The sequence below is a fragment of the Lepus europaeus genome, chromosome 1 (assembly GCF_033115175.1).
Source record: "Lepus europaeus isolate LE1 chromosome 1, mLepTim1.pri, whole genome shotgun sequence".
Classification (NCBI taxonomy): Eukaryota; Metazoa; Chordata; class Mammalia; order Lagomorpha; family Leporidae; genus Lepus; species Lepus europaeus.
The window spans coordinates 114,990,845-115,003,394 of NC_084827.1; the positions used below are offsets into that span (position 1 = coordinate 114,990,845).

General features: G+C 43.8%; 1 protein-coding gene across 2 annotated transcripts in view; it reads left to right on the forward strand.

Moving 5' to 3' along the window:
- The window catches only part of METAP1D (methionyl aminopeptidase type 1D, mitochondrial), a 96,252-nt gene that overhangs the window by 67,912 nt on the left and 15,790 nt on the right, over nt 1–12,550 (forward strand). For both annotated transcript variants that reach the window (XM_062187801.1, XM_062187802.1), the window contains exon 2: nt 10,377–10,534. In XM_062187801.1, the coding sequence (XP_062043785.1) occupies nt 10,377–10,534 (158 nt within the window). The remainder of the gene's footprint in view (nt 1–10,376; nt 10,535–12,550) is intronic.

A 12,550-nucleotide genomic window follows, 5' to 3' on the forward strand; every position in this document is an offset into this window, starting at 1 on the left:
TATGTGGTATAGAATGCGTGCGCAGATAACAATTAAAATGGACCCTGAGTAAGAGGCCAATAAAGATAGGGCAGGTTGTGCACAACAACGTGAGTTATTTCAAATGCACTCATCCCTCCATCATACTCATAGTCTGTAGCCCCGCCTTGCAGACTTAATCTGTAAAGGGAATAAAAACAACTTTTAGAAATTGATGTTATTACCAAGGATGAAAATATAGAAAACCATAACTTAGACTTACATCCCTATCACACATCCAGAATATGGAAAGCGTGCAGCGTCCGGAGGACACGTGGCAATTTCCAGAGACCTTCAGTGTGCTCCTCCGTGTTGTGAAAGAGGCATTTGCCTGTAATTTTCAGTGTTGGCTGCAAGTAGGCACTGATAGAATTTTTGTGGCACTGGCAATAATTCTTATTATTACCTTTGGTAACAAAAAATATTCTAGTGTTCATCACAAATAACACGCGGATTTACTGCCCAAGCATAAACACTCCCTTGAGCTTCTCTCAGGGACTCAGCAGTGGCCCGCCCTACTGTGACAATCTCTCTCAAGATCAGAAGAGTGCAAAGCAACCCTTTGCTGCTCTTGGCTCTCCTACTCTCCTGAGGGCTCTGAGGATTCCCTTGTCATCTCCGAAACATCAAGATAGTCTACCTACCCCTTGCAGAAATTGGTGTGTACCTGCATCATGTTTGCCCAGGATGGCTTTACCAAAAGGGTACTCTGGTTCTGAGTGAATGACAGTACTAAGAGCACAGAGAAGACAGCACAAGGCTGATGGGACCTGGCTGGGATTCTTGTCTAAGGATTGTCATCGTGCATCACATGAGTTGTGACATTGATGGAAACGTGTTGGATGTTAGATGTAGGTATAAGGTATCAGCAGCACCTTTATAAAGAAAAGAGGGCCAGGCATTTAGCCAAGGGTTTAAGATGCCTGCAATCCATATCAGTGTGCCTCGGTTTGATCCCTCTGGCTCCTGACTCCAGCTTCCTGCTAATGCAGACCCTGGGAGACAGCAGTGATGGTGCAGGTCATTGGATCCTTGCCATCTAGGTGGGAGATCTGGATTGAGTTCCTGACTCCCAGCTCCAGCCTGGCCCATCCCTGGCCATTGGAGGTATTTGTGAGTGAACCAGTGGATGAGAGTTCTCTCTCTGTTTGTCTTTCTGTTTCTACCTCTCTTGTTGCCTCCCTCCCCCTCCACCCCTCCCTCTCCCTCCTTCAAACAAATAAATAAATTATTTTTAAAAAGAAAAAGTACAGTTATCTCTCTCTCTCTCTCTCTCTCTTTTTTTTTTTTTTTTACAGGCAGAGTTAGAGAGAGAGACAGAGAGAAAGGTCTTCCCTTTTCCATTAGTTCACCCCCCGGCACACAGCGCTGATCTGAAGCCAGGAGCCAGGTGCTTCCTCCTGGTCTCTCATGTGGTGCAGGGCCCAATGACTTGGGCCATCCTCCACTGCCTTCCTGGGCCACAGCAGAGAGCTGGACTGGAAGAGGAGCAACTGGGACAGGACCGGCGCCCCAACTGGGACTAGAACCCGGAGTGCCAGCGCTGCAGGTGGAGGATTAGCCTAGTGAGCCACGGTGCCGGCTCAAAGTACAGTTATCTCTTAGTATCCATCATGAATTGGTTCCAGGACCCCTGGATACCAAAACCTGCAGATGCTCAAGAGCCCTATGTAAAATGGAGCAGTATTTGTATATAACTGTGCATGTTCTCCTGTATACTTTAAAACATCTCTCAATTACTTATAATAGCTAATAAAATTCAAATGCTACGTAAACGTTCATACTGTATTGTACAGGGAATAATGATAAGAAAATACATCTGTACATGTTGAGCACACATGTAATTCTCTCCATGGCTGCTTGACTGCATGAATGTAGAATGTGCAGGTATGGAACTGGGGGATAGAGAGGGGTGGCTCTATATAAAATCTCAACAGACCTTTTCTTTTCTTTTCTTTTCTTTTCTTTTTTTTTTTTTTGACAGGCAGAGTGGACAGTGAGAGAGAGAGACAGAGAGAAAGGTCTTCCTTTTTGCCATTGGTTCACCCTCCAATGGCCACCGCAGCCGGCGCACCGCGCTGATCCGATGGCAGGAGCCAGGTGCTTCTCCTGGTCTCTCATGGGGTGCAGGGCCCAAGCACTTGGGCCATCCTCCACTGCACTCCCAGGCCACAGCAGAGAGCTGGCCTGGAAGAGGGACAACCGGGACAGAATCCGGCGCCCCGACCAGGACTAGAACCCAGTGTGCTGGCACCGCAAGGCGGAGGATTAGCCTATTAAGCCGCGGCGCCGGCCTGTACCTTTTCTAAAATATATAAAATCTTACGTAAAATCTCATACTTAAATAGAAAATCTTATATAAAATCCTATACTTATATAAAATCTCAGCAGATCTATTTCAGATATTGTGGTTTGGGTATCCTTTCTGTGATGCTGAATATAGTGTGGGCTGGAAGTTTTTAATTTTGCTCATTCTTTAATTCGTAATTATTAATTAAAGCATAAACATGGTTGGAATCCCCCTTTTTTGTTTGCCACATTAACTGGGAGACTCCTGTCTCTCAAAGGTTCCATACTTTACCCATTTCTTCATTTCACCTGTGAAAACACTAGACCCCATTGGCTTGTAATGAACAGTTGTGGATTAGACACCGTGTGGGACCTTGTTATTCTGCTACCTTGTGACAACAGTGATAGGGGGTCTTTTATCAGATTGAAAAAAGAGATTTCACTTCAACTACAAAAGCATCTTATGAAAGTGGAATTGCTGAGTGCACTACAGAACGGTGATTGTCAACAGATTGGACTGTTCAGGCTGTGTTCCTGATGTGTGGGAGTGTGCTGTCCAGGCGTGTGAGTATCCATGTCGTTCCAGCAGTGAGCCTGCCCTCCGGCAGGACAGGTAACAGTGAGCATCCTAAAAGTGAATGTCTCAAAAGCCTCATCCAGATATCCTAGTAGTGATCTGATGACTTGAAGTTCAAGTACATAGAAAAAATTTCCCCTGTAATGACTCTGTACTTGATAATACTGATAAAGAAGGTCTTTCTTTCATGTAATCAGTCACATTGAGGAAAATTTTCATAAGTCCTAAAATTGATCAAAGGCTCCATCATCCCATTGCCTGGGATGGAGCATGTCAAATGGTAGTGCTGAAGGGGCCTCACAGAGTAGGAAGTCCAGCTCCCGCATTTGGCCAAGCCTCTCTGTGAAGTGCTGAGCACAGAGCTTGGCACCTGTAAGCTCTGGGTCAGTGTCCGCCGTCACTGCCGCTGCTTCAGGTCGCGCAGCCAGCTCTTGGCAGGAGCGGCAGAACTTCAATTTCAAGGTGCCGTGCAGTGCTCCGTGTCTCTGGCCTTCCTTCACCATTGAAAGCATGTCTGATGCAGTCTCACGTATTTGCTGGATTGCCTGTTGTCTCTCATACCACAAGGATGTATGTATGCTCCATGAGGCCAGGGAGCTTGTTACCTTGGTCACCACTGTATTCCTGTGTCCAGAGCATGAGATGAATCCTGTAAGTTCATTAACTCTTGAGTGAAAGAATTTAGAGGACCCACAGGTAAATATGTTGAAGAGTAGAAAAGGAAAAAAAAATGAGCATTTATGGGACACATTTTTAAATGATGATTTACGTATAAGAGTACTTCAAGGGCTGGCGCCACGGCTCACTAGGCTAACCCTCCGCCTGCGGCGCCAGCACCCCGGGTTCTAGTCCCAGTTGGGGCGCCGGATTCTGTCCCAGTTACTCCTCTTCCAGTCCAGCTCTCTTCTGTGGCCCAGGAATGCAGTGGAGGATGGCCCAGGTCCTTGGGCCCTGCACCCGCATGGGAGACCAGGAGGAAGCACCTGGCTCCTGGCTTAGGATCGGCGCAGCACGCTGGCCGTGGCGGCCACTTGGGGGTGAACCAACAGAAAAGGGAGGACCTTTCTCTCTGTCTCTCTCTCTCTCACTGTCTAACTCTGCCTGTCAAAAAAAAAAAAAAAAAAGTACTTCAAAAAGTTCATGCAAAATGGGGTTATTAAAAGTTTGAGTACAAAAATAATTTGAAATTTATGTCTCATAATTTGTTTCATAATACACATTTTCCAAGAACTTTTTTTCTTGAAAAGCAGAGAGACACAATGAGAGTCAGACAAAGATCGTCCATCTGTGGGTTCACTCCCCAGCTGTGCAGCAATAGCCAGGGCTAGGCCAGGCCAAAGCCAGGAGCCCAGAACCCAACCTTCCACATGGGTGGCAGGGACTCAGCTATTTGGGCCATCACCTTCTGCCTCTCAGAGCACACATGAACAGGAAGCTGGAGTCAAAAGCAGAGCCAGAACTTGAACCCAGGCACTCTGAGATGGGACGCGTGTATCCTAGACTGCTCTGCCAAATTCCTGCCCCCCAAGAACTCTGTGAAGACCTCATTATATGCATGGATTTCTAAATTTTTGTACCAAAATAAACTTATCCTTTAATTCATTTTCTTTTTATTTATTTATTTATTTATTTGACAGGTAGAGTGGACAGAAAGAGAGAGACAGAGAGAAAGGTCTTCCTTTGCCGTTGGTTCACCCTCCAATGGCTGCTGGCTCACCGCGCTGATCCGATGGCAGGAGCCAGGTGCTTCTCCTGGTCTCCCATCGGGTGCATGGGCCCCTGCACTCATGTGGGGGACCTGGAAGAAGCTCCTGGCTCCTGGCTTCTGATCTGCTTGGCTTTGGTTGTTACAGCCATCTGTGGCATGAATCAGCAGACAGAAGACCTTTTTCTCTGTCTCTCCCTTTCTCTGTCTGTACTCTACCTCTCAAATAAAGAAATCTTTAAAAAAAAAAAAAAAGTGGATCAGCCAGGACTTGAACCAGTGCCCATATGGGATGCCAGTGCTGCAGGCAGAGGCTTAGCCTACTATACCACAGCACTGGCCCCTCCTTTGTGGAGGCCATCCTATCTGCCTCTGTATGCCTCAGTAACAGTTCATAAGAACTCAGGGTCCTTATGGAGATTACTGCGCCAACATATGTAAAGTGCCGCGTACAGTAATTGACCACATAGTACTAGAAGCTAGCATGGAGCCCATGTTTCTTTCCCAAACTTTTGGAGTATTTAGGAAGGAACAGTTGTTTCTTGGGCATCTGCTGGATGCAGGGCACTGCCAGATTCCCTATTCCAATTAATTCTCAACTGAGACTCAAAAGAGGAAACTTATTCAGGGCCCCAAGCTAACAAATGGTAGTGCTGAAACCACCCAAGTCCAGGCTTCTGCCTTCCAATGATGTGCTTTTTCCTGGGACACTGCCCTGTCCGTCGTATATCCATTGACAATCTGAGTGAAGGATGAAGAAGGGAGGGAGGGAGGAAGAGAGGGGGGGAGGGAGGGAGGGAGGGAGGAAATCCATAGCCAGAACAGGTTTATTTGGAGACAAACCAGAGAGGGACCTGTGAGAGTGGTGGAGCACTACCCTCACACAAATTAGGCGTTTAGATAGGCAAGGCTGTTTTCAGTAGGTGGGCTAAGCTGGTTTACAAGTGCTTTTCAAACTAAGTGGGTGTGGGCTAATGGTTGAGGAAGAACCCAGCGGGTTGGGATCTGCCCTCAGTCACTGAGGCAAGGAACTGAAAAGCGGTGGGGTGCTTTAGATCTGCTTTCATTCTTGCTCCATCAATCATGAGGGAAATACCATATTTCAAAAACTACAGAATAAGTGACTGCCTCCATCAAGCAACTTTTTTTTTAAAAAGAAAATATATTTATGGCCTTTTGTGTGGTGTTTGGAATTGTTTGAAATACAAAGGCACTTCAAAATGTTCATGAAAAAAATAGAATGAAAAGATACTTTAATTTTCATGCAAAAAATTGAAATTCATGCATAGTTTTTTTCAGAATATACATTTTTTTCATGAGCTTTTTGAAGACTTCTATGCAGAGATTTCAAAAAATTTTTCCACCAAAATAAATGAATTTAATTCCATTTTCCACGAACTTTTTGAAACACTCTCACAGTACCCAAGTACGTCTGTAAATTTGGTTCAACAATATCGTGTCATTGAGGAGGACACTTGGTGTGATAGTTAAGATGTCCACATCTCATAGTAGGATGCGTGAGTTTGAGACCCAGCCCTGCCTCTAATTCCAGCTCCCTACTAATGTGCACCCTGGGAGGCAGCAGGTGACGGCTCAGGTAGTTGGGTTCCTGGAGGTGTAGGAAACATGGGTGGAGTTCCCAGCTCCTGGCTTCAATTTGACTCATCCCCAGCTGTTGGAGGTATGTGGGGAGTGAGACAGCAGATGGGAGGACTCTCTTTGTTCTTCTGCCTTTCAAGTAAAATAAATAAATATTTTAAGAAAAAAAAAAACATACTAGGTGCCAACATTTTGGTGTAGCAGGTAAAGCCACCTCCTGTGATGCTGGAATCCCATATGGGTGCCGGTTCATGTCCTGGCTGCTCCACTTCTGATACAGTTCCCTGCTAATAGCCTGAGAAAGCAGCAGGTGACCCAAATGTTTGTCATCTGAGGTGTGAACCAGCAGGTAGAAACTCTCTCTCTCTCTCTCTCTCTTTCACTTTGTAATTCTGGCTTTCAAATAAATCTCTTTTTTATTGAGTTTCATACTCACTTCTCTTTTAATTAATTAATTAATTTTTATTTATTGACAAACAGTAATTGTATAGATTTATGGGGTACAATGTAATATTTTGATGCATGCATACATTGTAATGATATTAGGATAATTAGCATCCATTGCTTCAAAGGTTTCTTTGTAGTGTGAATATTCAGAAGACTTTCTTCTAGCCATTTAGAAAAGTACAGTATGTTATTGTTAACTATTTTTACCCTACTATGCAATAGAATGCCAACAGGATTGTTTTTACAATAAGGAAAGAAAGTACTTTTTAATTCAATAAAAGTAAACCTTTCTGAGGTTTGGCTTATCTATATATTTGTATATTTTTGAGGGAGTTAACTTTGGAGAAGACCCCAAGAATGGCACATCTTTTATGAGCACTTAGACATTACTATAGCTTATGATACATAGATAATGTCCTCCACTTAGTACATTAAAATGACATAAATCTTTGCCATCAAGTATTACTATTAATTCTCATTATCCAACTCTTTGAGCACAGAGGTTCTGCATGGGAAGTAAGTGCACAGTGACTCGTGCTGTTAATTTTAACAATTAACACTCTTATGTATGACATCAGTGATTACCTGAGGCTCATGACATGAGCTGCCTAGGCTAAGGAAGCCTTTTGATTCCACAAACTTCTTCAGTATTTAGACAAGTCCATAAGCAAAGTGGAAGTTCTCTCCTCCCTTTAGAGAAAAGTACATCCTTCTTTGATTGCCACTTCTCTCTGTTGGGGTCTCACCCACAGAGGCTCTTCATGGGGGACACTTTTTGCCACACTGTTTCCATGCCTGACATGCTCTCATGGAAATAAATAAATCTTTGAAATAAAACAAAAACAATATTAGTGAAATGAAACTTATGACACTGACTCATTGACCATTGGGGTTTGTTTGCATCAGTAGTTTTTCCTGGCTCTATTGGCAATCCTGAGTTTTGGGGCCTATACTCACCTGCAGTTCCTGTTTGCCCTGTGTGTCACAGCTGCAGTGCTACTCTGTGCCACTAGTTCACAAACACTGTGTGCCTCAGGACCACTGAGGGCTTGTTGTAATGCAGATTACTGACCTCCTCCCCAGTTTCTGAGTTAGTAGATCAAGACGGGGCCCACGAAGTTGCATCTTTTTCCCATGTGGTGCTGATACTGCTGAACTGGGAGCTATCTTTTGAGAATGAGTGCTCTAGACCAGGAGAGGGCAAATTTCTGCTGTTAAAGACCAAGCAGTAAATGTTTTGGTCTTTCTTTGTAGGCCATATGGTCTGTTACAATCACTCAGCTCTACCCACCATAGCTCAAAATCAGCCCTAGACAACTGTAAATGAGTAAGCCCAGAAAACTTATTTTTGGGCCCTGAAATCTGAGTTTCTTATAACTTCATGTGTTACAAAATGTTCTTTTTCCTCTGATTGTTTTCCAACCATTTATAAATGTAAAAACTATTTTTAGATCTTGGTCTGTATAAAAACAAGTGTTTTGCAATGCCAGTATCCCATATGAGTGCTGGTTCAAGTCCCAGCTGCTCTGCTTCCATTCAGTTCCCAGCTGATAAACCTGGGAAGGCAGTGGAGGGTGGCCGACCTACCTCCACCCACTTGGGAGACTTGAGTAGAATTCTAGGCTCCTGGCTTTGGCCTGGCCTAGCCCTACATGTGGCAGCCATTTGAGGACTGAATCAGCGCATGGGAGTCCCCTCTTTCTTCTCTCTCTTTCAAATAATCTCAAAAAAAAAAAAAAAAAAATCAGGCCAGATTTAACCCTTGGGTTGTAGTTGACCAATTCTGCTAATGTAGCTGTGACCTGTTGGAGATTTTTAAAAGCTATTATTCTATTATTTTTTAAAAATATTTATTCATTTGAAAGGCAGAGTTACAGAGAGAAGAGGAGGAGAGGGAGAGAGAGAGTGCGCCTGTATCCACTGGTTCACTCCCCAAATGGCCACAACAGCCGAGGCTGAGCCAGGCTGAAGCCGGGAGCCTGGACCTCCATCCAGGTCTCCCAAATGGGTGGCAGTGTCCCAACCACTTGGGTCATCTTCTGCTGCCTTCCAGGTGCATCATCTGGAAGCTGGATCAGAAGTGGAGCAGCCAGGACTCAATGGGATGCTGGCTCAAATGGGATGCTGGCATTGCAGGCAGAGGCTTAACCTGCTGCAGCACAATGCTGGCCCCTAAACTATCCTTTTAATTATCTAAGTAATGCAAGTGGATGGTTTAAAAAACCTAACACATAGAAGAAAATAAAATGAATCAAAAAGTGTTCCTCCCCATTTCCAGCCTCAATCACATGCTCCAGAAATTGCCTGCAATTTATAGCCATGTACAAGTATATATAAATGTATAAGTTCTTTTTATATTACTGAGCTTCTTACGCATATTGTTGAGCATTTGCTTTTTTCCCCCAACAATGTATTGTGATCTCTTTCAGTATCAATTTATGGAAATGGTTTAACTTTTTTAAATTTTTATTTACTTATTTATTTTTTTCATTTGAGAGACAAATAGAAAGGAAGACAGTTCACAGCTACTGGGTCACTGCCCAAATGCCCGCAATGACCTGAGCTGAGCTGGGCTAGGCCCAGAACCAGAAGCCAGGAACTCAATCCAGGTCTCCTACATGGATGGCAGGAAAGCAATTACTTGAGTTACCACAATTGCCTCTGGGGGTCTGCCCTGGTGAGAATCTGGGGTCAGGAGCTGAAGCCGGGACTGAAGCCCAGTCTAACCTGCTGTGATGTGGGACATGGGTGTGTTAGCCGTTAGGCTCAACATCCAGTCCTAGTTGATTCTCTTTTAATGCTCCAGAGATTTCTGATGTGTAGATACAAGGGTACTTCCAAAAGTTGGTGGAAAATGAAGTTTATTTTAGTGCAAAAATTTTTGAAATCCACATATAGTTGTCATATAACATGCATTTTTCCACAAACTTTTTGAGATCTCTTCATATACCACAATATATTTAATGGTTTCTGTTGCTGTTTCCCATTTGGAAACATCTGGGTTGTTTCTTGTTTTATTCTACCACGAGCAAGGCTGCTGTAAGGGTCCATCCCTGTCACTCATTGTCTGTTAGCTGCAGGATAAAGTCCTAAGAGATGAATTGCAAAGGATATGTGCGTGAAAATGTCGATATGTCTGTAAATACCTGTGGCGGCTACTTAGGACCCGTATGTTGATTTTTCCCTCGGGATCACCTCTACATTTTTGCTATTTGGTCTTTATCTGCCTGGAACATTCATCACAATGAATTTCAGTATAATGCCTCGCTGCACATGAACTTAACACAGAGTAGTAATCCTATGGAGGGCACAAAGTGCAGCTGGCAATTTGTCTGTGATTCTTGAAAGGAAAACGGCTTTAAAGAGTATAAAGCCATCAAAACAGTGCCCCGAATCTAGGGTCATCCTGGACATGGCCGCATAAGGTAGCACAGCAGAAATTGTTCTTTTTATAGATCGGTGCACAGCAGATGTTTCTATATGTTTGTTTCCCATTAGATTAGATTTTCCATTGTGAAGCGTCTCTGTAAACATAGTATTAGCTAATAAATATTCTGCACTTCTATTGTACTAGAACTCGGAATGCTGCTGCTTTCTTTTCTATTTGGAGCTTTTCCTTTTTGAATCCACAAAGGATTAGAATAATGAGTTAATAGACAACACCACAACATCTTAAAGTGCAGAGCTATGCTAGTTTTTTTTTTTTTTTTTTAATTAAAGTATGTCTGTTTTTGCTCACAGGTTGTCAGAGAATTTTCTCTTCACCACTCAATCATATCTACTTACACAAGCAGTCAAGCAATCAACAAAGAAGAAATTTCTTCTTCCGGAGACAAAGAAATGTCTCGCACAGTGTAGTTTGGCCGGCTGTGGTTTCTTCAGCTCATCCAGTCCCCAAGGTACGGGGTGGCCGCTTATCTCCTGCCTTTCCCAGCCAGCACAGAGGACTGCCGAAGCCATCAAACGTCTTCACACATTTGATTTCTGGACCATTCAGTCACAATTTAAAAACTTGATTTGTGGTTTTAAATTGTGATGCGAGAAGTTTTAACATCCTGTAGTTCTACAGCATTAATTTTTAAAACTGAAACTCTGAATTTGCAATTCCTTAGCTTATTTAGGATTAAAATTTCTATCATGGAATTTTTTATATTGAATTTCTAACATGAAAGAAAAACCACACACACAGAGTTTCCTAACTTTCTTTGAGGAAAAAAACTTGATTATTCAACTGGGGTGATTCTAGAGAGATTACTTGAAACTAATACAGATGGCTGTTTTAAAGTCTGCTCTTAAATTTTCCGTATTATTAACGCTGCTGTCTTTGAGTCATCCTCTAGAGTAAGTGAAATGAGTCTCTTATCTCAGAGTATTCTTGCTCTTTTTTTCAGAGAGTACAATTCTGTAGATAGAGTCTACCCATTTTTCAAAATGCAATGTAAAGGAGGTGTGTGAGTTCTTTAGGAAGGAGAATAGCTAACAGAAATTCAGATTTGTCACAAAAATTGCCTGATTTCTTCCTTTTATGTATTTTTTCCCCACTGAGCCCACGTTAACGTTAAGTATGTTATACTTACTCAAAGTAAATGGCCCATTTTTGTGGCAAGAGCAGGTGAAACAGAAGGGCCCCCAGAGCCCAGCACATGTTCCAAGTTCAACTGAGGCCTGGCCCTCACAGTGAGAGCCAGCATTTGGTATTAGCCACAAAACGGACATTATTTTTCCTTACTAAAAAAGGAAAGAAAGTCTCCAGGCAGGTGAGTACGTTGTTTTAGACATTGTAGACAATTTCAGTGGCAACCCACCAGCCCCTCTGCCTGTACTTGTCACCTGGCCCCATCACAAAGCAGAGTGGAGACGAGAACACATGCTCTCTGGGGGAGACCTGGTGGGTGTTAGCTGGCACTGGTGGGGTAGCCGTAAGAGCGTAGCCGCCCCCGCAGAGCTCAGCTGTGGCACACCAGGCAGTGGCATTACCTGGACCAGAAAAGCCCATCAAAACGGGAGAATAAGTGACTCCTCAAATCCTGCTGGCTGCACTTCACAAAGAGGAGAGCCCTACCTCAACCTTGCAGACTTGCTGTGATGTTTCCATTGAAGAGTGTTAGCTGGCTCAGCTTCCTGTCCCAAACTGCCATGTAGCCTTACTGTGTACCGCTCAACAGTGCTGCTGTAGCAGTTGCTATAAATAGTTTGCAAAGAGCTATGCAAAACCTTGGGACTGAAAGGAGCTCCGTGTGACAGAAGACTATTTTGCTAATACTGCTGGAGAAATGGTCTACCAGAGTGACCAGAGTTGAATGTTTTGAGTTTAGCGGGTTGCGGGGAAGGGGGGGGGGTTGTTTGTTCTTGACAAATGAAGGAAATGTCCTAGGTAATTTTTATGTACTTGGAGAAGAAAAGGAAAGAGAGCTGTTTTGTTTCCTCCGCCAGCCTCTCAGTTTGAGTATGGTTGCAGAGTGGAAGAGGTGAATGCAAAAGGCTTCAGTGGGTTTTGCCGTCAGTCAGCCCTCTTACAAACCTCCGTGCAGAGAGGGTGCTGGGAGCTGTCCTTTGCATACATCTTACCTCTGTGTTAACAAGATGACGGGGGTCTTAATGAATCATTTGGCAAACTGGAAGCTTGGCTCTCCTTTTTTTTTTTTTTTTTAATCAATAGTGGTTTACTTCTAGTGGGCTTGGGCGGAGGAAGAAAAGAAGCCACTGTTTGTTTTGACCAGAAGTCTACTTGAGTGCAGTTTGAGTCAAAGCGCGGTAAGGTTAGCAGACCATCCAGAGGCAGCGCTAACAGGCCATGTTAAGTTCAAAAGGGCAGGGGAAGGAACCGGGGGCAGCCTGGAGGGTCTGCTGTGTTGGCTTCGGAGGTCGGTCCTCCGGCAGGAAGGGCAGAGCTCCATGAAGCAGGAGGCTGTGTC